Source organism: Anopheles ziemanni, chromosome 3, assembly GCF_943734765.1.
Source record: "Anopheles ziemanni chromosome 3, idAnoZiCoDA_A2_x.2, whole genome shotgun sequence".
In the NCBI taxonomy this organism is placed as follows: domain Eukaryota; kingdom Metazoa; phylum Arthropoda; class Insecta; order Diptera; family Culicidae; genus Anopheles; species Anopheles ziemanni.
This window is the reverse complement of record NC_080706.1, coordinates 60,278,951-60,306,578: the sequence shown is the minus strand read 5'-3', so window position 1 is coordinate 60,306,578 and position 27,628 is coordinate 60,278,951. Positions and strand designations below refer to the sequence as shown.

Here is a 27,628-nt window from a genome sequence, read left to right as displayed (position 1 = left end):
GATAAGACGGATTATATTTAAGATATAGAGTATTACAGAAAAATTATCATAAATTTATCGTAAATCAAATTAACCTTTTGTAATGGGTGATTTGAGGACCACACTACAAATTAATCGTAATAAGAAAAGACACACTCTCAAAGAAAGAAAAGAATCATAATAGTAAAAATACCATGAAGCTTAGTTCTTAATCCTGATCATCATTATCATCATCATATGATTAACGAATGCTGTGTATACATACAATACTTTCTATCCTGATAACTAAAATACTCTTTCCCAAATCAAACTACTTCTAAAATATAGCCGTACACATTATTTTAAACTCCGGCATTATGCGTTTGATTGAAACAACTACAAGAGTTCTTGTTTCCAAATCAAGTAAAAAGCCATAGAAAGGGAAATGAGGGTGATATCTTGAAAAGATTTAAACTCCAAAATAGAATTTAAATGTTTCTGGCCAATCGACAAAACAAAGAATATAAATGATCAGCCTTGATCGATGCTACATTTTCGGTGGTGACACAAGTTATTTATACCGAAAGCAAACCTGTCTGCTGCAGCAGCTTGTGCCTCGACGATGCCACGATAAATCATGCATTTATAGTCATTTTTACCGATCACATCGGACTCGGTGGTTCAGGACGAAGAGCCCCAAAACGAAGCGTCTATCGTACTCAATCTCCACGATATGCCGTCCAAGAGATCCTGCCGCGTAAGCAGTCGGCGACGACAGCGGCCGGGGAAGCTTTATCCGGAGACCGGTGCGATATCAAATATCCGTCGCGACAAAACAAACACGAACGCGCCGAGAAGTCGATCGGTGGGATCACTCGATTGGAAGCTCCGACACAGCGGGAACAGCTCGAAAGCACCAAAAAACAGCAAGATCGACGAAAGGCGTGACTTCCAATTCACCCGAAACAGAGGAGCCAAAATTGGAGTACGGCTCTTCGTCGTTCTTCGGGCGGCTGCCACGATCCGGTGCGATTATCATTAATCTTATTTTAATTCGAAATTGAGAGCAGCATCAATAATCATCCACCTCGACATTCCGATTCCCCCCAGGCGAACCAGGCCCGTATCGTGATGGTTGTAAAATACGCTTTCGGTAAGGTGCGAAGCCGTCATCTTTTCGCGGTTGGAAAAAACAATTTTGTCACCACGGTGCGTGCAGATCCCTTGGAATGTGGTTAAGCTTGTAATACTTCCACCCCTACTACTGCTACTTCTACAACTACTACTACAACCAACAACTCCCGTCCATTCCCAGCTTCCTCGGTAACGCCAGTTCGAACGCTAAAACCGTAAAGTACCCGATCGCGAGGTCCGCTTTCTAGCACCCTTTCCTGGCGGCCGTGTGAAGAAGCGTTCAAGCCGGGCGTCGTCACCGTAAAGCGCTGAAATTAATCTTAAGCTGTTGGGCATACTCTTGTACCCTGTCAACCGATACCAGCTGACCGTGTCGCCCGCCACGGCTTCCCCGCCCGTGCGCCTAACAAATAGACGGATGAACACACCGGATCCGTATGACCGCGGTTCGCCGACGAGAGGTCTTCGTCAGAATCGGGATGACGACGACGACGATGCCCACGAAACGGTGCGGTTTGCTGGATTTGTCTCCGCGGTGACATATATTAAATGCTTCTGGTAGATAAGCGCTCGTCCCAGCGGCCACGACGGGGCAGGAAAATAAATGTGGCAGCGATAAGGAAGGGAAGCAACAATAAATGAATTCCAATCAAGTCACGACACGCGGAGAGTGTCGATTAATTCAAACGAATGGATAAACGGTGTTTTGCCATCGACGAACCATTTTGCCGCGGCTAGCTTGCGCTACATTTTCCACGTTCTCGGGAGCAGTCCTCACGGAAAGTTGTCCTTTGCTGTGACACCCCCAACCTCACTCAGGGCTTGTGCGTCGTTCGAGGCTGTGGTGACTGAGTTGAGTCGCGTACGATTTAACGGAAGTGAGAAACTACTTGTTCTAATAAGCAATAAGCATTTGTTTAAAAACAATGCAGTCGGCTCATTTCCGTTTGGTTTTAAAGTGAACAAATACAAAACATTTAACGAAATAATAATTGGTCTTTGTCTCAATAACGATCCCAGCCATATCGACTCGACATTGAAAGGTTGAAATTGAAGGGTGAATACTTCGAGACCACGATTACCTTTGTTAAAGATAAAAGTTATTCATAAAGGATATGCCATTTCAACGATTTAAGATTAATTGACTTTTTTTATATGCAGCTGCAATTCCTCAAACTAACTTGCCCCCTTTTAGGTTTCCTTAGATAGTATTTTCTAATGCATTTGTTCATATTTTTAGCTTTACCTAATTTCAAATGCAGGTTTGCCACATTTCCAAAATATAACCTAACCAAGAACACTAACCATGAAAGGTCATTTCACATTGTGATCCTATGGGCGCTATCCTCTCAAGACAATAGATGTGCAAAATGCAATAATGTTGAAATGGTACAAATTGCTTATTACAATGTCGTCACCGAATTTATTTACCTATAAAAGTACTACACCGCAGGGGGAAGTATCTTCCACCGGAACCTGCTAGCGAACCCGGGAGGCTCGGCGAACGTTCGGAACTGCTGAATGCCGACCATGGCAAGGAAGGAGTGCAGTCGATTATCTTTTCCTATTGTGTGCAATTTACCGGAGCATGTGCATTTATTTTGCGCTGCCCGACAAACTGCTCTGCTAGCTCTCGGTCATGGGAAGAGCTTTCCCGCTCGTAAAACTCATAAATAACTTCCTGGACAGCCAGCACTCTGTGCCAGTCCGGGGTGCGAGTAGCGCACGAGCTCGTGTGTGTGTGTGTGTGTGTGTGTGTGTATGTGTGTAAAGGACTGCCAGCGTGAGTGCCGTTTTATTTTAGCACTAATCGGTCACTTAGCATCCGAACGGATGATGCGCCCAGTTGCGCCGTTCTTGGTAGGATCCCTCCTGTTCCACAGTAGGTGGCGGCATCATGCCCGTGGTGATCGTATGCGAGAGTGCGCTCGTGCTCGAAAGTCGCTACTCGTGGACCACATGGACACGAGACAACCCAATTATCGTCCAACTGTGCAAAATTAAGCAGAGCGCTAAGGTGCGAACTGTTTGTTAGTAAACACCACCGGCTTAACGTGCGGAGTCGATCCATACCGTGGCAAATGGTGGTTGTTAGGCAGAGATTCTGTGCAGAGCCGCCCCTAACGAATGAAATCGATTCAGTAGTGTGCTCTAGATCTGTTTCCAGTATGCTTCAGTTACGTTCACAAAACCAACCCCGTTGAATGGTTGCGCCGTACGAACGCGATTGAGATACAGAACTATATTGAAATTTCTCCCAAAATCAACATCAAGCACGTCATAACCCGCAGCCAAAATCGGTAATTCGAATCCCTCCGATTTTGCCTCATCAACATAAAAACCGTGCAGTAATAATCACGACTAAGGATGTAAATTATCGCTCTACTAAAATTTTATTACGAGGTCGCTGCTCATCAGAAATGGTCGTCGGCCCAGCAGCACCGGCCGACGACGAGATGATTGTTTCTAGCGACCTGCTGACAATCTAATGGTAATCTACGATACCGCACGGGCGGGTGATTCCGGATAGCGCTATCTGAATGTAGCTGGACATCGGCTCAGACCCACCGATAGGATCTTGACCACTGCCAATTAAGTTATATCTGGTCCCTCTACTGCTCCTGCTGCTGCTGTTGGTATGCTTTACTAACATTGGTCCAGCCCGTCACTCATGGTTTTGTCAGAGATCGAGAGTTTGCCCAGATTTGCCTACAGCCTCGTGCCCAAAAATGGACGGAACTGTAATCACTGGACTGACCTGAATAGCATAGCCATTTAATCTATGTTTTACGAACTGAAGACCGTATCCCGCTGCTTCTCAACTGTGCCTGTTGATGTTGTTTTCATCGCAGAAAAAGTGTGCTCTGCTTTATTATGAACCATTACTTCAGTTAACGACGGTAAGAAATAGTTTAAATTAAATGACATTACTCTTTCTAATGTACCCCCGTAAGTTACGAAAGAAATTATTGGATGGTAAAAGTATCATAACACAAATGAAAAAATATCATAACGTATAACAAAAGTGAAAGTAAGTAGAGAAAAGACAAAAGAAATTGGGGATAATATTTAGCGATCAAAATCGATGACATTTTCTCGCGACTGGTCGCTTTGAGATCGTGTAAATATTTTAATATTTTAGCAGAGTAAAATTATGCACCATTTAAGGATTAGCAGCTCAATTTCTTGAACATTTTCAAATTTGTTTCGAATACAAAACAAAGGATAATAAACGAAACCATCTTATATCAAACAAATATATCCCAGATTCCGTTTTGCAGTGATCTTCATCAAAACTACTGTCTTGTGTTAGGTTCCCCAGCTTCGTTGAATGCGTACTTATAACGAACGGCTTTTGCCTAGTTCGGTAGCATCCAAGCAGTATTCGAAGCACAAATACGGTGCATCTTTGTCACGCCCATAACCAGCCTGTGTGCCGCTGAAAGTAATCCGGTGGCGTCTTTCAAGCACCACTCACTGTCTGCTTTCGGTCCGTAATTACCTTTCATCCGACGCTGGTCGGAAAACGCTAGAACCATAATCGAGCGAAGTCGTCGGGCAAAAAGTAATGTCCACGACATTTTTCATCCATTGATCGCCATCTTTATGTGTGTACCGGTAGTGACAGAGCTTGCAACATTCAGCCCAGTGTCACCTATCGCATGTCGGATCTTCCTTATAGATGGTACCGGCCGAAACGAATGATACACATTTGCCATTCAGTTTCCCCGACCCGCGCAATCCACCCAGTACCTGGCGGAGCTTTTAAGTTCCCGGCGCATTGGCGCATCGGTGAGCGGTACGGTGCAGTACGAAATGCGGCGAGCTCGTTCTTTCCACCAGCGTATTCGATATTTGTATTAATATTCGCAATAAAACCGATTTCAAATTAATAGATACGATACTTTACGGTTACGATAATGCTAATTAGACGCGAAATATGCATATATTTGTTATAATTCTCTAAAATATGGATCATTTCTCAGGCTCGGATGCGAATACTTACCACCAACCGGTACCATAATGCAGCAGAAAATGCACCAGAATGAAGCGGGATTGCCGATCAATGCCTCGTTTGAACCAATTCTGCTAAGTGAGAACAAGGTAATAAATTTCGAGCGAAATAAGAATGACTCTATAAGCAAACAACAACGGTTCAAATCTCTTCCCATGGTGGATCTCAACTTTGTAGCAGAATGCGACTGATTGCACGATCTTCCACGGATCGTCGTAAAAAAGCGATTTTTAATATAGTTTCTTTAAGAACCATTAATGATCAAAGCCATTCCGTTAGTGTTAAGTAAAATACCATTTTATGACAGTTATTGCACCAGTTTCTGGAACGAATTCGTTCACCAAATAAATTACAAAACAAGGGTAGACACAGTTATGGTAGTTTGTTTGATTTAACAATCTACAAGCATCCCATTAGTCAAGACAATTTCAAATTATATTTCACCTTTCGCTCGTTATGCCATATTTTTTGTTTATAAATTTGGAAATTGTACATTGAAATATTCAAATAAGATGTTACTTATCCTAATGCTTAGAAACTAATTGTATCGTGGCATTTCTTCCTATCTAGCTATAGCTGTAACCATTTTGCCAGTTTTATTCTGCACCTGAAAATAGCCACCCCATTATGGTGCAAAATTGTACCAAAACCCTGATAAGATTCCCTCGCCATTTGACTCGGCATGCGTAATATCATACCGTCCCTAATACGGATATAATATCTATTCTTCAATTAGTGAGATCATATAGCTTGATCAGGACTGATTTTATCACATTTTATGGATATGTAAAACACTTTTATTGCTTTATTTTTATCGACAACATTGTATTTTTCGCCACATTCCTTCCTCATCCAACCTGCTTGAAATTTAGCTCGTAAACTATTGTGCTAGCCAGGAGCAGCAAAATTTGGCATTTAGCATTAAAATCCATCAAAACTGGTGAATCTCACATGCTTATTTTGAAATAGTAGTTTCAATGAAGTTCAAGCTGCTCCACGCCTTCGAGACCTCTAGACTGTCCCATCTCAGGATCCTTCTTTTGCTATTCCAATCGTTTCCTCTTTGTCATTCTTTTTACAAATTTTTATGCTCTCTACTGGCTAGCGTGGTTAGTTGTCTATCACTGCTAATTAGCAGATGTTTATTGACATCACACACGTATAAGGCCGACTTGGGCCGTTTCAGTGGCAGCTTTTCGGTCACCTGACCGAGGAATCTTGTGTTGCTAGATCGTTTCATATCATCAAGTATACTTTCATCTTGCATCACGCATGATGATTTATGATTGAGGTAATTGCATGAAATAAGCACAGCAAATCTAAACAAAAAAATGTATCTAAAGTCGTTCGAATTCCTGTCATTATTGGATATCCTGCTGACTTTTGCACAGCAGGTAAAATTTAATTCCTCTCAATACAAACAGCCAAGCGGACCTCCCAAGATGCTTCCACAAGATACGTTTGACTTTTATTTGCCAAAAACTTGATAATTATACTCTTAGAAGTCTCTGAGCTACACACACACTGACGCCCTCTCTCTCTCTCTCTCTCTTACAGACACACACACAAGCCGAATCAAAACATAGTTTCGAATAGATTCCAAATTTATGCAATCAGGGCACTAAATCTGGCACAACGTTTCGAAACGAAGAAAGTTTTCGGTACATGTGTCTCTCAGTTTTCCAGGTTGTGATCAATGAAATTGCACTTATGACACCTTGCTGCCGCGACCAAATTCCTCCTTCGAAATGTAACATGGTCCGGGCGGAGGGGTAGATCGTTCACCGCGATTCGAGCGCTCAAGCTCACGATGGTCGTAAAATTTGGTAAACTATTGGAGTAATGAAGGTAAATTTATTCATAAATATCAACCTGCCCTCATGTCGACGCTTTCTGTCACATTTATTCCAAAGCGATCACTCGCTCGCACGGCCCCGGTTCGACGCGGGCTCATCCGAAACGTGTGAGATGAAATCGATCGGTGGTCACCTTTCAAGCCGTTCGACCTCGTATCGCTCGACAAAAATTGATTATCATTCGTATTTCCATAAATTTCCATCACGCGCGTCATCCCGGTCCACATCATTGATACGGTGGAAGAAGAGGAGGGTTACTGGGTAGAGAGAGCTCAGATCGTCCCAGCGGGTTTGCAGGAGTAAGAAAACTCCCGGAGCAGACCGCATGGCCAGAAGAGGCCGGAGTGACACTGCTACACGGTGTTACCCGTAGAATCGGTAATTTAATCCTAAATAGCAGCAATTTAATAATGAAAATGAATCGTAAAACCTGCGGTGGAATTTTAAAACATGATTCCTCCGGACAGCAAATGGTCTCATTTAGGTGCTCTTAAACAAACACGGAAACTTCGTTTCATTTTCGTGCGCCAGACCGTGCAGCCTTCGGTGGTGATCTGGAGTGTGAGGAATTGGACACCGGGCACCGTTCGAGGTGCCCTGGTGGCTGAATCATGAGGATTTCAAATTCAAAAACAAAACAATACAAAACCTATGGGAATTCTAGGGAAATTTTGGTACCGGATCTGCTTTGGGTTTGCTCCTGTAGCACGATGTCGTATAAGGCCAAATAGATGAAGAAGAATAATCAATCCGATACTTCAATCCAAATGCGATCAGTTTTAACTTACGTGTACTCTAATAGTTAGTTGTGCTTGAATACACAACAAATTCTAAGACGGTTACAGTATCAGAAAACCTCAGTGCTGCATAGTTGTTAGAAAATCTCTTCGAAGAATACTCAATGTACTGTGTACAATGTAACTTAGTACAACGTTCATCTGATATGGAATTAGACGATGTTGATATTGTATACAAAATACATAACTCGGAAATGGCAATCTTTAAATGTGGTTCAAACACGAAATAGTACTTGTAATTTATCTTTATTTACTTTAATTTGGCATTTTGGCACCTCCAAAAAGCCTTAGCTTAAGTTTTGCTAAAAGTGTGTTTGTAAAAGTATGCAAATGCAGATTTAGGCAGTTGTTTCCGATTCTGAAACAAGATGGTAGTTTTGTATGCATTTTAGTAAATTTCATTCGAGCTACTGTTAAACATACATATATCACAGTTCATCCGAGAGACCCTTTCTTTTTCTTTCAAAGATTCTTAGAAGATGGAATCTAGGAAGAAGGAAACTGTCTTATTAATACACATTAAACCTTGTGTACATGATAAAAAAAAATCCTCCGGATATCCCAAACCAAATATTTTCCTTAGATTCTAACTTCGACGTAAACGTCGGCCTAGCATTTGGGTCAAAGGAAGTGATACGATGCGATTTTCCTGCATGTACTCGATGAAAAAGTGGGACAGAAAGCATGAAAGCGGGAAGTAGAGAGCAAGAGCAGGAAAAACAATTTATAAATTGCCATCGATAGGAAAATTATACGTCCCCCCGGGTATAACACAATTCACACAGGTTTCATCTTCATCGATCGCAAAGATAAGGCCAGTCCGCCACAACAGATGACGACAGCTCCGGCAATTGGCGGTGGCTTCGTTCGCCGTCGAGCCTTGAATAGAAGTCATTCATGTATGGTTCCGAAAGGACCCCAAGTGCACCGCATGCATCGCAGGTCGAGAGACTCCAGACAAGCCCGTTTGGCAGACATTGTAAACGATGGTGACCCAAACCGTCGCCATGCCCGCAACCCAGTCAACTACCCGACCCACTCTGCCGCCCTACTCTTCCCTGCCCTCCCGATGGGGTTGTGTTTACCATCATTGTTATTATTGCTGGCTTCATTCCACAAATTAACTCGTATTCTTGCACTGCACAACCGCGGATTGCCTTTTCATCGCCGTTAGCGGCCAGTTGGAATTCCTCCGGGCAGGCCACAGGTCGGCGGGTTTTCGCTGAACGGCACATGAACCCGCAGCCGCTTTCTAGCCGTGGCCGCGGGACCATCCTAATATCATTATCTGATGTTTTCTGTTTTATTATCCAATTCATTTCGACGGGCTTGGAAAGGATGGCACAGCGCTTCTTCCGAACTTGTGCGCCGCAGTACGTACAACTTATCTTCGGCCAGAAGCTTGCATGTTGTCTAAGCTTGTGTGTTAGCAAAAATGTTTGTTCACTATCTCAGCCTATGTTTTGCACGATGCGTCTCTTCAATCGTTTGTTTTGGTCAATCTGTTCAACCTATCACATCATAAATAAAATTACAGATATTTACAAACAGAACATATTTTTCAAAATGTCTAAAAATTCAAACAAGTTTTTTTTACTCTCCCGGTCATAAACGTTTTCGAGTTAGCTATACTCGACAATAACAATAATACCAAAATGGGTGACAAGGGTACCGGTCAGTTACTTATAATCCAACAATATAAGTCGAAAAAGGGTCTTGGTTATGATTCGCAGAACAAAACCCAATTTAACAACAATCTACTGGCAGGGAGCTTAAAAATCTCAACTCAAATATATCACTTCTTGGCAACATCTTCCTTTGCTTGATTTGGAATAAAACTCATCTCCAAAATACAGCACACAATCGTTTGACGACTACCATCAACACACTACCATCTTTTCTTTTTCCAGCCATTCGAAACTGGTTCTTGATCAGTGACCGAGCTCTGATGATCATTTAAGTCGATCGTCCGATTAGTTTCCTGCTTGTATAAATCATCGTTTTAACGATGCGGTTATCTCACCTGCTTTTGAACCCTTCCGGCCAAAAACCTTTTACCGCCAGTATCGTCGTCGCCGCACCGTGCCTGATTGGCGGACATATTATATTTTTTTCTCCTTACAGGGGCGAAACCCACATCCCAAAATCTACGACTTTGAACCGAATCTTCCAATCACTCCAGATCGATTCAAATTAAAAACGATTTTAACGGCTGTCCAAATGTTGTCCTGCGGCTGCCAAAGACCGTCCAATATCGACCAAAACGAATAAATCTCCGGCATTTGATGACGAGCAACCCATAACTTCTACCGTCATAGCTCTCTGGCCGCTGATTCGTCAGCTATGGACATTTGGTGAACTTGCGATCATTATCGTTTAAGGATATAGTGATCAACATTCACCAGAAAGCTGCCTGAACGACACTCATCGTAGCCGATCGTATGAGTCGTGAAAATAAAATCAGCAGTAAAAGGATGATTTATTAATAACCTCATGGAATTCCTTACAGCAATCCTACGCGGCAATGAATATTAAATAGATAATTTTCGATTTCTTGAGCGCAAAGAAAATTAGTTCGATGCCGAATAGACAGAGGAGGTTAAAAATTTGTTAGTCGTTTCTTTTCCTTATTCAGAATGAAAAATGTGAATTTTTAAAACACCTATATATGTTGGCCTAGTACTTATTTTGTAAATTTGCTTCCATTTAGCATCAAACTGCATATAAAATTTTAGCTAAACAACTTCTAGAAAATAAAATAATATGATTTAATAATCTCATAACTTACCATCGCTTTAAACCATAAAGACGAAATATATTACCAATCCTTTCCGTAAAATTGTTTCTTTCTAAATTTTTTATTCAACACCTTATACCATCTGTTAGCACTAGGTGCGTTGCTTTTCCTGAATCCGACGAACTCCTGCGACAGAAGCAGCGTTTAGTCAACAAACTAAATTGTCCGAAAAGATGATGATACAGCCGGTCTTACAATGTTGATACCACCACTATTGATCCAATATTTGTGAAATATTTCCTGTTCGGGCTTGCTAGTGTAAACTTAACTTCTACATAAAGAAACCCTTAAGCAGTAACTTAGTTCCAGAAACTACGTTAAAAATTATTCAACAAATCGCCAAAAACGGGTTACTGAAACGAATACGCGATCATTTCGAGGAAAACTTCCTTACTTCCCTTCCTTCTCTACGGCTTGCACTGTAATGCTAAATCTAGCATAACTACATAGCTCGTTCGTCCAGTTGCGACGAGGTCCCGGAAAAGAAAATCGCAGAAATCGAGAAAGGTGCATCTCCGATCCGTGCCATTGTTTTCGAAACGAGCCAAATGTACCGTTGCTCGTCGCCAGCAACGCCTCCGATCGATAGATCGTACCTCCACCAACGCCAGCCCTCGCCGATGCCGACCCGTGCTGCGCTGCGACCCCCGGTGCACTCGGTTTATGGTAATTGAGTTATGTTTGATATCGAGGATAGATTAGGCACAGAATGGGCTGGCGGTACAAATTGAGACCGTCCGGTCGGCAGCATCCGCAGCGCCAGGAAGCGCGAAGCGCAGGGCGAGCGCAACACAATGCACATTCCCAGGACTCTGCCTTTCCCACATTGCAATCGGCGGTCGCAATCACAATTCACACGGCGAAAGCGGTCGATAAGTCAGCGCACCATGCACCACGTAAACACCTGATCATACCGACCTGGTCAACAAACGCGCACCGCACCGTAGTCGACTGCGTTGTGGAATGTTAGGGAAGGGTTGTGGTGGAGAACGGACGAATCGTCCGCCGCATTTGAGGACAATCGTCCGCTGCATCATTTTTCCATCTTTGCGAGGTTGATTTTTGTGTTTGGGCGCTGGCCAACGAGGTCCTCAAGGTACACTTTTGACATTCTCGTTGCTTCCGTTTTCCATAAAGAGCACGTTACTGCACCGGGATGAACAATTTCCTTCCTACCCCACACAAAAACGAACGTCATTATCGGGCGATCCTTTCCACGCTCCGAGCGATTTCCACCCGGGAATGCACCGGGCACCTGGTTACAAAATTTCACCAAAATACTGGTCAATTTCCGTGATTGTTATCTGCACGTGCATGCCAAGCGCCGATAAACCCACAGATGAAAAATGGCTACACCGTCTAACCTTTCCATGGTCGCCGCTTGCGTACGTACTCTCCGGACGATGCAGTGCGATTTTGTCGCGATTACGTCCCAATAGGCACAAAGCTGCGTTCCACTGACTGGGGTGTTTTTCGTGTGCCAAAACGGCTCACTATCCTCGCTGGCTGCAAAGAGGCTCAGCACAGGTTCGAGCAAAATGCAGAGCTTTAGCATTCGATTGAGATCCATTGTTCCTTCCCGGCCAGCGCGGCCATGCCTCCCTCGCGCTGATGGATCGCTGCACCGGCTGCACGTTAGACAATTGGGCTCTAAACTGATGATCTATAATTTATGTGCTATTTACTCTGCTCGCGAGCGCTGTGCAGCGGCCGGTGGATCGGATCGGTGGATTCTGTATTGGGTATTGCTCGGTGCAGCCCACGGAGGGTACGCCGATCGATCTTATTCGATTACGGAAAAAGACCGTACTTAGGGAGGCCCGTCTGGAACGGTGCAGGCAAGAAAACAGGATCATGGGAAAATAATCAATAACGTCGATTATGTCAACGATAATCGACGATTTGATCGAACGATGATTTGTTTAGCACTCGTTGGTTGTGCTTTATCCGTTAAATTTATCACTCTGCCATAACGGGGGAAAGCATTCACGGTTGATCGGACTTTCCCGAAATACTTCATTTTCTTCTGCTGATAGAAAATGTTCTGGTTTAATTGAGTTCTAAAGCAATACGTCATGTTTTTTATTTTAATTTCTGTGTCCTGATATGTTTGTGTAATTTGAACTAGTCTTTGATGGTTCCGATAATTATTTTTCAACATTGTTTTAATATACTAATTTTCATAATTCATTAATTATTTGTTTGATTACCACATACTCGTGTTAAGCAGCTCGGTTTTAATATTATTTTATAATATAAGTATCCTAACATAGTGGATGCGTTCCAGAATGTTACCTGCAGTCTCCTACTTATCTTAACCCGCGTATTTCAATAGTGCAACTTTCGGTTGCAAGTCAATCTTTATTTATAAAAGTATTTTATATACTTCTATAAAATACATTACTCGGTGACTGTGTTGTTTAGAAAAATGTAAATTAACAAAATATGAACATTAGCGAGGTCTGGGACAGGCGTGTGATTACAACGGTTAGAAAATCGACCAAACAGCGCAGATCAGAAATACTATCATTACCATAAGCTACTGCCCTTACAAAGTTAATTATAGTCGAGTTAATAAATATATAAATAAATATCACATATACCACTTATAATAAGGCTATTTGTACGTACAAAAATAATAATTCTAAATTTTCAAAAAACTTGGAAAATAATTAAATCAAATTTTATCTAAATCAACGAAGATAATAATAATGATTTATAGCTTATACCAATCGTGGAACAAATCTTTTCATGATAAGTATTCACTGAAAAAGACAGGTAGCATCATGTTTCGTGAATTTCAATTTGTCTTTACGTATTTAAGTTATGGTTTTTTCATCAACTCTAGTTGGTGCACATATGCAAATAATATAACAGACATATTGGTTGGGACCAGTTATGTGATGAAGCTGTATAATGTGGGCAACATTAATTTATTATTATTTATGAGATTCGAAGAAAAACAAACTGAATTCAAAGGTAACATTAAATAATAAAAGTCGTGAGACTATTATAAATAAATTATTAGTTTAAGAACTTTTCCGGTACTTCAAAAGGCTATGACAAGTATGGCGCCTACCGCCCATACACATCAACGATCTAATTCGAATCAACCTATTGGAAGCGAAAGATCTTCGCATCTCCGCATGCAAAGGACAAGCTTCAATGGAAAACTTTCAACCCACTTCCCACTTTTCCAAGACTCATCTTCAGCTTATCGGACGATGGCAAAACTGAGCAAAACGCTTGCGCACATTATTCCAACCCCAACTGCAGTACATCCAGTTCGGCGCATGTGAATAAATATTTATGAAGCATACGTTACTACTTTGCTTTGCTACTTTGGCCCAGCGTCAACATGGGCGAAACCTGCGAGCGCCCAAGAATAGAAGTCCGGAGATGAATGGCAGGCCAACTCCACCTCTGCGCCGTGTGGCCCACAAGGAACGGGCGTCCGCAAAGGAAAAGGGTGTTTATAAATATGGGCACACAAGTTCGAGGTCATTTTAATAGTGACCTTTGCTGCATGTGAGTGTCAGTCGTTTTTCTCGCTCTCCCCGGGACCGTGCCCGCGGGGCCGTAAAAACCTGACCAGGTTCTCGTGAATAATGCCAATAAAAGTGGGGGCCCGCCACGGGACCCGCTGGGAGCTGTTGCGACGCAACATCGCACGCCAACGAACACCCACGGACGGAACCCCCGACAAGTGCGTAAAGACCCGGAGAGGTCCAGTGGAAAGGGGTTTGTGGTCATATTGACTACCCTTTAACACCTGCATTCGTAATTGACCGAAGATGGCACGGTTCGCGGGCTAATTCCGTGTCCGTACCTCGAACCCGATAAGCTAGATGCCCGATGGGAGCGGCCCTGGAACCATTAGGGAATGCCATTGCACGTACTATTTAGTTACCAAACTGTAGATAGCTGGAATCTGTGGGGATCTATGCCGTATATAACAGTTTAAGCGGTGTGCTTGGCCTTAGCCGTACAGTTATCATCGTGTGAAATACCGCTACAGAGATCAACTGCGAAGCAATAATTTCACAAGGTTAGATGTGCAGAAATCGTTGCAACGAAGAAAACGAAGGAAATTATTGATGTTTGACCATTACTATACCGGATTTCTTGGCTCTAAAGAAGAGGTGTTATGTAAAGAAAGAAAAGCAACTCATCAAACATTTAACTTAAACTTAACAAAGAACTGCAATACACGAAGTTGATCTTAGACTATGATAGAATTAAGACGATAATTTCCATTATCGTAATAAAAGCACATTAAAACAGGGAATAAGTTATGTGAATACAGTCAACAGTGATATTCCGGTTTGGTTCAATTTGACAATTGTAAAACAGTCAGCATAGTCTGGCCATCTAGTTGTTTTTTTCGTCTGATGAATGTCTGAATTCTTGGTATAAAGCCTAAATAAGTATAAAATTTAATGTAATCGTTAACAGAACATTAAAACATTGTTAACATATTGTTTAATTTTATAAAAAAGTTCTCACAAAAGTAAAACCACAAAAATGTCTTTATAAAGAATGTACCATGCACACAAATGTAATAAAAATACGTCGCAATGTGTTTTTATACGGTAAATGGATGTACCAATGCAAGTAAGAACATTACATTTGTAGGAAAAAAATTGTTAGCACTTCCATATTTATATAAAAATAGTGTGACTAAAAGCAATATAGATATGAAAAGGATAATAAAATAGGAAGAGCACAGCAGCTGTTATCATATTTAATAGTGAACACCTCGAATCTGATTCCTATCTTTGTATTTTAACAGTCGATAAAGATTTTCTCCAACAAATTAGAATCTCATTTCCACGAGCATTGTTGGTCTTTGCAATAGTGGCGAATTAATATGAGATTTTCTATCCCAAGATAAAAATAATTAAGTGATTGGGTCAATACGCATCCTTTTATAAAACCGGTATGAAAGTAAATTGCTTGTCATTCGGCCTAGCAAACCGTTGAAGGTGTTACCCCGAGTCGCTATCCACCCAGTGCGGTTGCAGCGTTGAAGCTACTGTCCCGTTTTTGCGAGACATTCCATTCGGTACAACCATCCCCCAGGATCGCGCACGAGTTTCAGCACGCTTTCAGTACAGGTCAACTCGCAGAGGTCATCGCACGATCTGGTCATCGTTCGTCAGAGGAAAGCCACTGCAGACCGCCGGCTTCCCGGTTAAAATTCTTCAATCAAAGCCCTCCATTACCGCCATCATGCGTCGGTACGCCCGGACCGTTGCCTATCGTGGGTTCTGCGTTGGCAGCTGGTAGTCTGGTTCGAGCCAATTCCCGCTGGTATTGATATATTCACAGCCGCTGAACTTACGCGGTAGCAAAACCAACAAAAGCTAATACCCATATAATGACAAGGACTTAATTTTATTAGCATCGATCATCCATTGCTGTGGGGAGCGAACGTAATGTGCATCTGGTCGAAAGAAACCCTGCGAGGAACATGGTCTACCGGTGCAACTCCCATGTAAATCTTGCTCGAGTTGACCGGGTTCCACTGCAGCCCGTGACTAACTTCGCGACCTGGAGCCACGGTTCGGAGCCGCTGCTGGAATTGTTTTGGATGCAGGTTATCTGCGCCCTTGCATCCCCGTCGTACGCTATCACCGTATGCAAAGCCGGCGTATGCATCAGCCCACAGGACCCGCAACAACACCCGGGAAAGCATTCCAAAACTGATGAATGATTTATGGGCCCCGCTCGATGCTGGAATCGGACCGTGGCAGTACCCGGGACACCGGCAAACCCGGGCCAACAACGTGCCTGAAATATTTCTGTCGACAATCGTATCTCCCGTGACCTGCACGCGGTTTCCGCGAGATTTTTTGCGAGCGCAAAGCCGGTATGCTGCATGCCGGGTGCACGCACTGGTACGCTGCCCGGCGTGGCATTCGAGTTCAGCACCGCACTCCGATTCCTATTCGCCACTCTACGGTGGACTTATGGAGGGCACTCCGCCGTGATGGATAACTTTCGCCGTGATATTAATCTCCCTCCGGCGCGGCGGAGCGATTAGCGCAGGACGCGCAAAGGGACATAATTAATAGGCTTAATTCTACGGATCATAGTGCACGGCTCGTGTCATTTTTACCGATCGCACCCATCACGGCCGGAGAAAGACTTGCAGGCGGCGGAAGAAAGACTGGCTAAATGGTCGATCGGCTGAGCGCACGGATAGATGGATGGATGGATGGATGAACTACAAACCGCTGAACTGTGTTACCGTCAGCACGACGGGAGCCATGGCCGGAGTGCGGTGCAACGGTGAGCAGCAGAATGTCGATCTATCTTACCGATCGGTAGCCCGGCCTATCCACAAATATCCCACGGAGCAAATATTTCATGGGGGCTGTCCACGGTGCCGTCGCAGCATGCCAGCTGGAGCAGGCCGTTTGTGAATTCTCGCGAACCAGCAGGATGATTGCATTATTAGTGCACCGCGATGCTGTTTTTTCCCTTCTGACACGGCTGGATGCAGTTTTTTCTTACTTGTTACTACATCTTTGGCGAGGTGTTTCTCCTTCTTCGTTGTGGTCTAGGGGCGAGCTCGAGGCGAATACGTCGCCTTCTGCAACTTCAGGACTGCTTGGCGGCATGGCATGGGCGAAAAAGTGAATGATTGGCATATCGATCAATTTCGGATTTCAATGCAGTTTAATGGGTTCATCGCGAGCACAGAGCCACTCTTTCCTATGTTGTGTTGGGTTCTATTTCCACAAACAAGCGACGAAGCGTAACCGTTTGAGAGAAGTACTGACTAACGATTTTATTTTGCTTAAACCTGTAAAATTTCAATCACACTGAAAACTACAAAGTTAGAAACCAAAAACCAATTGGACCGAGGAAAGGCTTTAAAAACAAGTTATCAACCTTAAAATTATTGAATTTTAATAAACTGGATAAACTGGAACTGAATAAACTATATAGTTTATTCATTAGATCTTTCTTAAATTGTATTTGTTCCGAGTTTTCTTGTATACGGCCCATCGTTAATCTTAAGGAATTTCAAACGGTGTTATAACTATTATAGAACTACCGATCCGGCTGATGGTATTCCGGACCGGGCTTCTCTTTGAGGTGTTTTATAAAAATCTTAACATTGCCACTATGTTTATAACATTTTCTAAACTTTTATAAAAGAAATACTTTAAGTGGGTCATATTTGATAAGCTACAAATTTCACATCGTTTTCAATTTTATCAAATTTACACTTACGGAACAACTCTGTATGTTATAATAATACGCCCAGTTGAAATAAAACTTAAAACACCGCGTATGCACTGTGCGAAGCATTAATAGCAGAATCTGAATCAGAAATCTCTTATCATTTGTTGAATTACAACAAACCCTGTATTGAGCAGATCAGTGTTTGCCTCGCTAGCCGCGCGTGTGTATGTTTGAAAATGTTTGTTGATCATTTGTGTCTTTATGTTATCGCAAGAAGATTTAACCTTCAAGTCTACGACCAAAAATACCTACGTTAACGTTTGACCGCCTACCCGGGTAAGCCATACGCTTTGTATGGGAGTTAGCATTTTGCTGTGCTCCAAAGATTATCTTTTATTCTAGATGCCGTAGTGAGTTGAAATTTTCAGTTATGGTACTTACAATGTTTTCTAATACATCCCATTTAAATAATAATATTTAAAAATCCATAAGTTATTATTTTTTTCATTCAAATATTTGTTATCCCTTACCGCGTGACTACACCAAGAGTACCATACCAAAAAACTGGTGCGGTCCAGGTGTCAAAAACCGATTTTTCTGCGAGAATCGACCGATGCAAGTGTAGCCACAAAACCTCTCACTCTAACCCAAAATATATATATATATAAATATAAGGGCAAAACTTACCCAGGTCGGTTGAAAACGGTTGTAGATCTGAGGGTTAATTGATTTTGTTTTAAATCATTTGGTTCAAAAGGTCAAAAGGTTTAAATCATATGGTTTCTAAAACAACATGAGTTTTTCATGTCAATTCCCTTACTTACAAGTCTTCTTATACGAACAATCACCTTCGGTCAATTTTTACTCACAAGAGGCTTACCGAAACCGGCAATAACAATTTATGATTAAGTCATATTTGTAATTTTATCGGAAATAACCCTGTTTTTTTATTGATATCGTTTGCACAAAATTGTAATTAAAATACTTTCTTTCACCTATACCACTCTAGTAGTAATACCTATGAATAAAACAAATATTTGAATGCTAAACGTTAGTTTCATAGGGTTTTAAAAGCCGCACTTATTATTTTTATTTTATATTTTTTAGGCATATTAACACACACAATGTAATTTTACTTTTTTAAGTCATAAACCACTAATCGCGGCAAAGATTGGCATAAAGCATAGTATCGGCCACAAAATTAAGAGTACAACTACAGATATTACACCAATTTTAGTCTGTGTGGAGAACAAACAAACAAATGCAAAACTTATACACTTTGTAATATTGCGATCATTATCTCATTTGGAATCTGAAAACTTAATAAAAGTTTATAATGTTGATCAATATTAACAAATCCAAGAACACCATATTTTACATCGTCAAATTGAGCGCACAGACCATGTTTTATTCTTTAAAGTAATTTTTTATCAAATTGAACAAAACATAACACTTTAGTGCACTTTTTATGACTACCTTGGACATTTAAGCAATTATTGCAATCGTCGATGCGTATTTAGGTCACAAACGACGGGATGTTATTTCATGTACCCTGGTTACGGTTGGCCGAGGATATTAGGCAGGTGCTTGAATTCCTACCATATAAGTGCCTTGCGGTTGAGTGTCCTGAGATTTTGAGAAATGTTTTAAATTGCTTAGAGTCTTCTTACAACAACCGCATACAACGCACCAAGTAATGTTGAAATCGTTGTCCTCCTGGAGGTAGTAATCACGAAGAAAGATCAATTTCTTCACCGTTTGGTCATGTTTCAGAACGTTCAGATAACAAGTTTTGTCCATCGTCATATCGCTGGACTGTATAGTTTCTCTCTGCCGTTGAACTTCACAGTACAACGCTATCAAGTAATTCCACCTCTTCCTACTCCTCGTTCGTCGGCTGTTATAAACATACATTACGTCCTCTGTCGGTAGGATTTTTCTGTATCTCTGTATTCATTACCTCGTCCGCCACTTTTTGCCATGTACGACACGACCATAGGCTAGCCCTATTTCCCGTAACGGTTTTACATGGCAACACATATCAATAAAATGTGTTCACGTTACAAAATTCTGTTGGTACAATTTTTTTCGAAAGGTAGACTTTCCAGACCCCAACAGGGTCAGACTGCTGAATAAACATTATTGGACACTTGCAAAAGTTCACGAAGTCAAATTATGCTTCCAATTATCCAATTCCAAATTTCAATAAGAAATTATCCAGTGCAAAGCAAACACCAATCGTTACTAATAAGTTTCGTTTGAAATTAATTAAACGAGCTATAACAAATCATGGCCATGCCAGAACGACGCGCTCAACTATGACCGTGCCATTAAAAAAGAGAAAAGTTATAAAAAAGTAATTCGTACGATTAATCTGTCACTTAAATTTGCTACAAACGTACATTTAAAGATTGCATCATGTCTATGTTCCTACTCGTTATGAGAGAAAACCCGATTATCCTTTAGGTGTTTAGGTTTAGGTGTACGATCGATTTTGTGACCGACTGGAACTCCTGTGGGTTTGCATGTGTATGCTTTACTTCTATGTATCATTTAAAAATGACTTACTGTCTAAAGAACCAATCTAGAACCTCAACCATATTACTTATTATGTAACTAGAATATTTCGAGTAAGGCAGAAGCGAAGAACGTGATTTACCTAATAAAAACTCATCAGTAACGATCGTGTTTGATTTTGTTCGCAGCAGGAGCTGAGGTCGGAGCAGGTGTAAAAACTTCGTAATCGATGATGGAAAAATTATAATCTCCAAACAAATGACCAAACATAGAGTTCGGTCCATCGTAGGAATGAGGAAAGTTAGAGTACGATTCCATGTTGATGTTGCAATTATTAGAAATTAAAAGATCAGCGCCTGCTCCGAAGATGGGTCCGCAGCTGCCAAAAAGTACGGAACATCATAATCTGATATCGGAAAACGAGTATAATATCTATTTTACTCACTCTGGGTGATAGCAGATTGCATATGGTTTCTTTACGATATCGAACTTTGCTGGCGACTCGTTGCTAGAATTGAGCGCGAACAGGAAGGCCTTTTCCGAGTGAAGGTATCCTCCCTTCCGGTTGGTTTTTGCAAACGCAACATCTGTGAAACCGCCGCTTATAGCTCCATTGGAACCCTGCAATGCAAAAGATATTGTATGTTTAACTATGATCCAGCATAACCAAGCACAGAAGGAACTACTAACCAATGCGATGATATATAATGGCGCAACACCATCACAATGTCGATGGAAAGCAGATGCAGCGAATCCGTTCGTTGATGCCCGGTACACCATGCGCCACGTTTGTTTTGAAGCTCCATACCAGCCATTTAGGGTGCCTTGGAAATGAATTTTATCATTCTTCAGTATCGCTGAGCCGTGGAACAGATTCAACATCAACCGTGGTTGCAAACGTTTATCATTTTCAGTCAATGGACCCGACGGCACAGGCACCGCAGTTGCTGTCACTGTAGGGATCTTATTTGAGTGCAGCGCGGCCCGGCGATATCTTTCAAGGGAAAGTTCAATTGGAACGGCTCCGGTTGGTTCAACTTCTTCAGCAAACACTTGGCTATCAATCAGGAACAGTCGAACGTGTGAAATAACTGGTGCCAGGTACTGGCATACCCGTTGCCTTTCTTCCTCCGTCCAGTGCGCGGTCGGTTGAGTTACTCCTGCTTGGTTTTTTGCCCATGCCAGAACGCAACGCCAAACATCTTCTTCTTCTAGTCCCAGCTGTTAAAATAAAAACGAATCTTTGTATCGAACTGTATCATTTTTCCAGCATATGTAGTACTTACATTGTCGTATGAAATTACTTGAATGAGCCCTTCCTTCGTCAGATTCAAGAAAGCGTTGGTTTTCACGCATTCGGAAGCATTTTCTGCTATGTATGTGATGCATTTCTCCAGAAACGGGGCTGCACACTTGGCACCTACGAAATAAACTATTGTTCAAATAGGTCGTAAAAAATCACACTAAGCTACACTATCAATGCACTGATAAGTCTGACTTCTTTTAGTTTAGATGCACATCAACGTGTGCAATCTACTTTATTCTCCCTCAATATCGAATTATTTATCTTCCGGACACATTTTTGTTGAATAATCCTTAATCCTAACACAGATGGTGCATTCCCAAATGAAGCACGATTCTTTCCACTGAACACATCTTAGTTCTGCACATTCTGGATGAGTGTAATGTTGTCTCCTTTCAGCATAATGCGACCTAGCTGACGCCTGGTTTGTTTCTTTATGTTGTACTCTTCCGCTTCATCCAGCACTAGGTTCATATATTCGTCGAAACCAACTGAAATCATCGGGAATAATTGTTAATGCACGCAAATGGGAAATGTTTTTGTGCAAACACCTCTCGGTAAGGTTATGTGCACAGACCGGCCATTCAAGCCGCCAAGCTTACCGATGTGCCCTTCTATTCGCAGGTGAGTATTTTCGTACAGCCACACTTGCACGCGGGATCGATTTTGCAGGTATCGGAAGATCAAGTTGATGGGTTGAACCATCACCTTTTGTACCTTAGACCCTTTGAACGACATCTTGCTTGTCTTGGCAACCTAATTTGCGAAATAATTAACCGAATCTAACTTCCAAGCCAATGATGCCGGATAACCGTGAAACACAAACAAAAGTGAAGACGGGCGTTGACAGTAGTGTTGACAGATCCGGGCTTTGGGAGATTTGAAGATTCGATCCCTAGACGGATTCGAAATATTCGAGTCCCATTTGACGGATTCCAAAGATTTGATCCGATTGGGAGTCGAATCAGAGCAATCGTTCTAAAATCGTGCTAAAATGAAACAAACACTCTGCGAACGGTTTTGCTCGAATCAGTTCATTTTACAGGCGAGGGGTAGGGAGAATCCCACCTTCGCGACACTCTACTGTGGACAAGAACAGTTAATAGTAGAAACAGACGCATTGGTGAGAATTGAAGGTGAGCTGGGAGAAAGAGTGGGGCTGGGCATAGTAGAGAGCGGAATAAGAGAGCAACTATGTTTTTGCTCTCTTTTTGTTTGGCTCGCTTGGTGTGCGTGTCACCTCTGACTCAACGTTGTGTGCGTGTAATCCGACCCCCCGTTAAGCGGATATCGGGGGGTCCGAAAGAAAAAGGCAAAAAACTACTCGATATTCAGTGTACCGCCGTTCGCTGGGCATCGACCAGTTTAGTATGGTAAGTAGAACTGCAGTTGGTCCCCGCAGTACCTCTGCCATATCGTTTATACCTCATATTGAAGAGTTGAAACTGAGAGGGAACCGCTTATTTAACATATCTTCTATCCAAATCACTAGTAAGTGTTACATTTCTTCTATTGTATCATTATATCTATGTTAAAAGTGCATATTAAAAACTTCATTCTACCAAAACAAAGTAAAATTGACTAATCAGAACTCATGCTATGTGTTGTCAGTTGTAAAAAATCCCGAGTTACGCGGATAATGGGGACCAGAGAAATCCGCGTATCTCGAATTTCCGCGTATCTCGAATATTGCTTGACACATAGTTTATACTAGGAGTTAAGAGATCGAGCTCTTGTGTACATGTATCATAGAATATTCAAAATTTTTCTTTGTTCATTAATATGAATGCAATGCAAGCGTATTCAAACAACATAAATTGCAACAAACGAAATAAAAAGCGTAAGTTATGCAAATGTGTAATTTACATATTTATTCGTGTGGTTGTACATCTCAGGAATTTAAATCGATGTAATAAACCCAATCTACTGTCAAATTTTGAAAACCGCGTATCTCCGAATCCGCGTAAGTCGAGAACCGCGTAACTCGAGAACAGACTGTATTGCGAATTCGCGTATATCGAGTATAGCGTACTGCGCGGACCTACTGTACATTTTTCCCGGATTTTGAGTAATACTCAAAGTCAATTAACAGACAGGTCGCAGCATACCATGTAAAGCCGAAAACCGTGGGAAAATTTTTGACAGTTGGTTAAAATTTTGTTTATTTCTCACGAACAGTGAAGAAAGTGGGGTAAATCTGCAAATTTGGTATATTTCATTAACAGAACAAAGAGTTAAGGCGTTCAAAATATGTTCTGGAGGAAAACTGGGTATAAGGCAGACCAACACACTTAATTTCGGCAATCACAGCGAGCAAAAGGATCCATATCTCATGATTTCACACAGGCGAGCTGTTTCTATCCGCAAGACCATGGATACTGTGATCTAAAATTACCAACTACATATTTCGCGAAGATTTTGGCGGAGATCTCTCACAAGTATGCTGGAAATTTTTGTGAACACTTTTTTAACCAACTGTCACAACAATGGCGGAGCAAAAAACAGCTTTTACCCGACCTGTCTGTTGATTGTCTTTGGTAATACTACCCGGTTGACAGAAATTTAAATGCTGGTACTATGTAGTTCCAGCAAGAGTCCCAGCAATCTGCCATGGAAAAACTTGCTGGTACTACATGACAGCTGCAAAAAATTTGAGTTTTTGTCAATCGGGTATCATTTTACAATGATAATCTTCGTTAGATAGTGTTGCATACAAACACCACGGCGAAGCTCACTTCGGAAATATGTGGTATGCTTTTGTTACGGAAAAATCGAGTTATCAGTTGTGGTTTGATGGAGAATAAGATTAGGATAAACGATTTCCAGATCGGCTTTGATTGGTTTGCATCGTCTCGCGACTGTTTGATAGATTTGGATTCGGATTTGGGGATTCGATGTACCCACCACTAGAATGAAGCAGCAGCGCGCCAACAAGCTTTAAAAACCTTGGTTACAATTTAAAACCTGACTAAAACAACCAATTTACGAATAACCTTTCAGTCCCTTGAACGCTTTGAACAAAATACTCTCCAAGATAAATTTATATTAAGGTGAACATCTTTATAGATTTGTTTTCCGTACTAATCAGATTTTAAATAAATTTTGTGGAAAACAGATACAGGTAATACCTTGGTCATAAATCAGATACCTTGGTCAGATACCTTGGGCATAAATTCCAATGTGTTCGTTTACAATGTGCACGGTGACTTCAAACTCGGTTCAAAAGGAGATGAAAATTAGAAGGGGGGAAGAATCAAATCTTCAAACTTCGATCCGATGGGTAAAAAACAGTTAACAATTTTTTAGGTGTTGGAATAAAAAGCATTGAAAACCCACAAACGTAGGTTTATGATGAAAAGTGTAGCCACCAACCTACATTAAAATTGCGTATTGCAATTGAAGGTGATAAAACTAAAAAAAACATCTAAATTCCATCATGAGCTATCATCCTTTTCACCAAACTACTCGAAAATCAAAAATACTTATGGGAATTCATAGAATAATAAAATTGTTGTGTGTTGCGCACACTGCGCGTTTTTGAGACGCACCAAAATTAAAATTGGAGAAACATTTCGGACCGCTTTGAACTGTAGTGTTAAACAAAATGATTAATTCAATACACATCTTAACGAAACATTAAACTGAGTTACGATGATCAACACCAAATTTAACTTTATCACCAAGCAATTGCAAAACTGTTTATAAACTGTTCCGATTGAAATTTGATAAAAAATATAAAATTCATTCAAATTGCACAGCACTGAATTGTATGTAAAAAATCGTATGAAAATTTCACCGGAAAACATGTACGTTTATAACATACCGATAAATTGAACATTTATTGTTTCGTTTTTGTAACTTTACCTTCATTTAATCTATTTAAAATTCAAAATAAATAACAACAAAATAAACCATCATGGATGGGCATAAGAAAGTAAAGCTAATGTTAGATTAATTTTAGCTAGGTTTTGTAACATCATCTTCGTTAATCTAAATTCTAATAAGCTCAGCATAATTAGATAGATAAACAGTATTAAGAAAATTGTTTTCGATTATTCATAATTACAACACTCCGCTAGGTGAAATTTTATCTACTTATCACTCTAAGCATGGAAATATATTGAATAAAACACGACATCCTGTTGCAAAGGGTACGAATTTATCTCAATTAAAAATACTACAAACTGATTAAAATAAAAAATTGTTTAAGTGAAAGCTAAACTAATTACAATTCTTTTAAAATACAAAAATTGAATTTATTAGTTTCTTTGCTCTACAGTCGTCGAGTTTTGGCGAAGATTCTGTCGAAAGACGTATGCATGAGTGAAAATCGCGTTAAAATAAAATTAACAATCTCATATGAGCACAAATTTATTACAAATATTGTATTAACTCGACTACAATGAAACATCAGACTGGATAGGAAGAATAGTAAAGTAATAGTTCGATCCGAGGACTCGTTTCACTAGGGTTATCAAGATGTAAAATATCAATTCATCTTAAGGTTTTCAAATAGTGTCTAGGAATGATTTCTGATGCAAAATTATGTAACAAAAACATATATTGATGATAATGAGTAGGGGAGGAAACAACTTACCTGATGCCTTTTCTTGTATTTCCATAACAGCCGTTAAAAATGTGCACGCATTAGCGACCGACATGGTTTTGCTGACGTGGTCCTCGCAAGCAATCTTCAGCTCTTCGACGCCCATATCCTGCGCCAGTGTCATCATTTCGAATACTTTCGAGTCCTGAAGCATAATCTGTACGGATGGAGCACTCCAAAATAAAACCTGTCACAACCAGAGGCACCGATTTTGGTGGCGAGAAAAAAAACTAAACCTTACCTTCGCCGTGTAAACATACAAAATAAATTGCCGGAAGATGTCCGGTTCGATGTGAGGCAAGCGGATGGGTGTTGGTGTCCCCGGAGCGGAGGTGGAAACCGTACAGCCAGGAATGCGGCAAATTTCGCCCCGTTTTGTGTTTTGAAAAGATTTACACCTGTGAATGAATCGACCGGAAATATAGTGCCCGTGTGCGGTAGCAACCGAATGAAATGATTGCCGGGGACGAAAATCAGGGAAGATCAATATTATGGAAATAATATCCACAAACACCTACCGAGCCATTAGAATGATGCGGTGTGCGTAGACACGTTCTTCGCCAGATCCCAACACAAATGCCACGTCCGACGTATCCTGATCTTCGGAGAGCTTCTGTAGGTCGTCGAGAAGCTGGGGTAACCCAGCAAGGACCTTGTCGCAGATGACAGACTGCGCTCGACTTCCCATCGTCTCGGAGTCACTATGGTAGCTGATTTCGTATTTCATTCAAAATGCTTTTCACTACCGGTGGGTTATCAATACGTCAATACAAACAGGATCTTTTCCGCTGTACCCTATGAAATTCTATCAGTTTATCGGACTGATCGGACACTTTCCTGGGGCAACGAAATGTAAACAAATAATACGCGTTTTTCGCTAGATTCTCAACTGAGAAAACAACACACACTCAAGCAAGAAAAACACCTCTATCAAACATGTGCGCTTGATTCACACATGAAAGTTCCGAGTTGCTGATGTATTGGTACACAATCGCAACTCCAACACCAACTGATCGACCCGTACGATGATCGTAGGAAAATAATCGATTTTCTTTCACAAAACGATCACTGAAAACAGCATTACAATGGTTTTCTTGATTTCCACGAGCGGTTCCATTGATATTGGATCGATTACCTTACGAAATAGAACAACAGGACTCTATCTCGATGAATATTTCGACACTTCTACGTACAGATCACTGCAAACAACAGTAGACTCCACTCTGTGCGCAAGGTGTAAACAAGAAAGTTTCGAGTTGCTGCTGTATTGGCACACGATCGTCACACCAACACTAACTGATCGACCTGGACGATGATCGTCGGGAAATAATTGATTTTCTTTCACAGAACGGGCACTGGAGGCAGCATCACAAAGGTTTTCTTGATTTTCACGATTGCTTCCTGTAATATTCCGTTGATAATTTGCTGAAACATAACAACAGGACTCT

At 41.3% G+C, this 27,628-nt stretch overlaps 2 protein-coding genes across 2 annotated transcripts; both read right to left on the bottom strand.

Annotated features, from left to right (window-relative positions):
* Positions 1 to 20,427: 20,427 nt before the first annotated feature.
* LOC131286799 (uncharacterized) lies at positions 20,428 to 26,907 on the bottom strand. Its single transcript, XM_058315799.1, has 7 exons — positions 26,699 to 26,907; positions 26,422 to 26,578; positions 26,172 to 26,337; positions 21,558 to 21,691; positions 20,962 to 21,492; positions 20,717 to 20,892; positions 20,428 to 20,650 (listed from the first exon to the last, which is right to left on the bottom strand). The coding sequence occupies exons 1-7, from the start codon at positions 26,905 to 26,907 to the stop codon at positions 20,428 to 20,430; spliced, it is 1,596 nt and encodes a 531-aa protein (XP_058171782.1).
* LOC131286800 (probable small nuclear ribonucleoprotein E) lies at positions 21,765 to 22,406 on the bottom strand. The gene is made up of 2 exons (XM_058315800.1): positions 22,177 to 22,406; positions 21,765 to 22,065 (listed from the first exon to the last, which is right to left on the bottom strand). Exons 1-2 carry the CDS (start codon positions 22,310 to 22,312, stop codon positions 21,929 to 21,931), a joined length of 273 nt encoding a protein of 90 aa, XP_058171783.1. The 5' UTR covers positions 22,313 to 22,406; the 3' UTR covers positions 21,765 to 21,928.
* Positions 26,908 to 27,628: the final 721 nt, after the last annotated feature.

Excerpts from the sequence above, each read along its gene's own strand:
- LOC131286800 (XM_058315800.1), bottom strand. The coding sequence starts at position 22,312 with ATGTCGTTCAAAGGGTCTAAGGTACAAAAGGTGATGGTTCAACCCATC. Across the intron at positions 22,066-22,176 it reads GCGAATAGAAGGGCACATCG|TTGGTTTCGACGAATATATG; the intron begins GTAAGCTTGGCG and ends CGATGATTTCAG.
- LOC131286799 (XM_058315799.1), bottom strand. The coding sequence starts at position 26,907 with ATGAAATACGAAATCAGCTACCATAGTGACTCCGAGACGATGGGAAGT. Across the intron at positions 21,692-26,171 it reads AATACAAGAAAAGGCATCAG|GTGCCAAGTGTGCAGCCCCG; the intron begins GTAAGTTGTTTC and ends TTTATTTCGTAG. Across the intron at positions 20,651-20,716 it reads GCAATCTGCTATCACCCAGA|CTGCGGACCCATCTTCGGAG; the intron begins GTGAGTAAAATA and ends ACTTTTTGGCAG.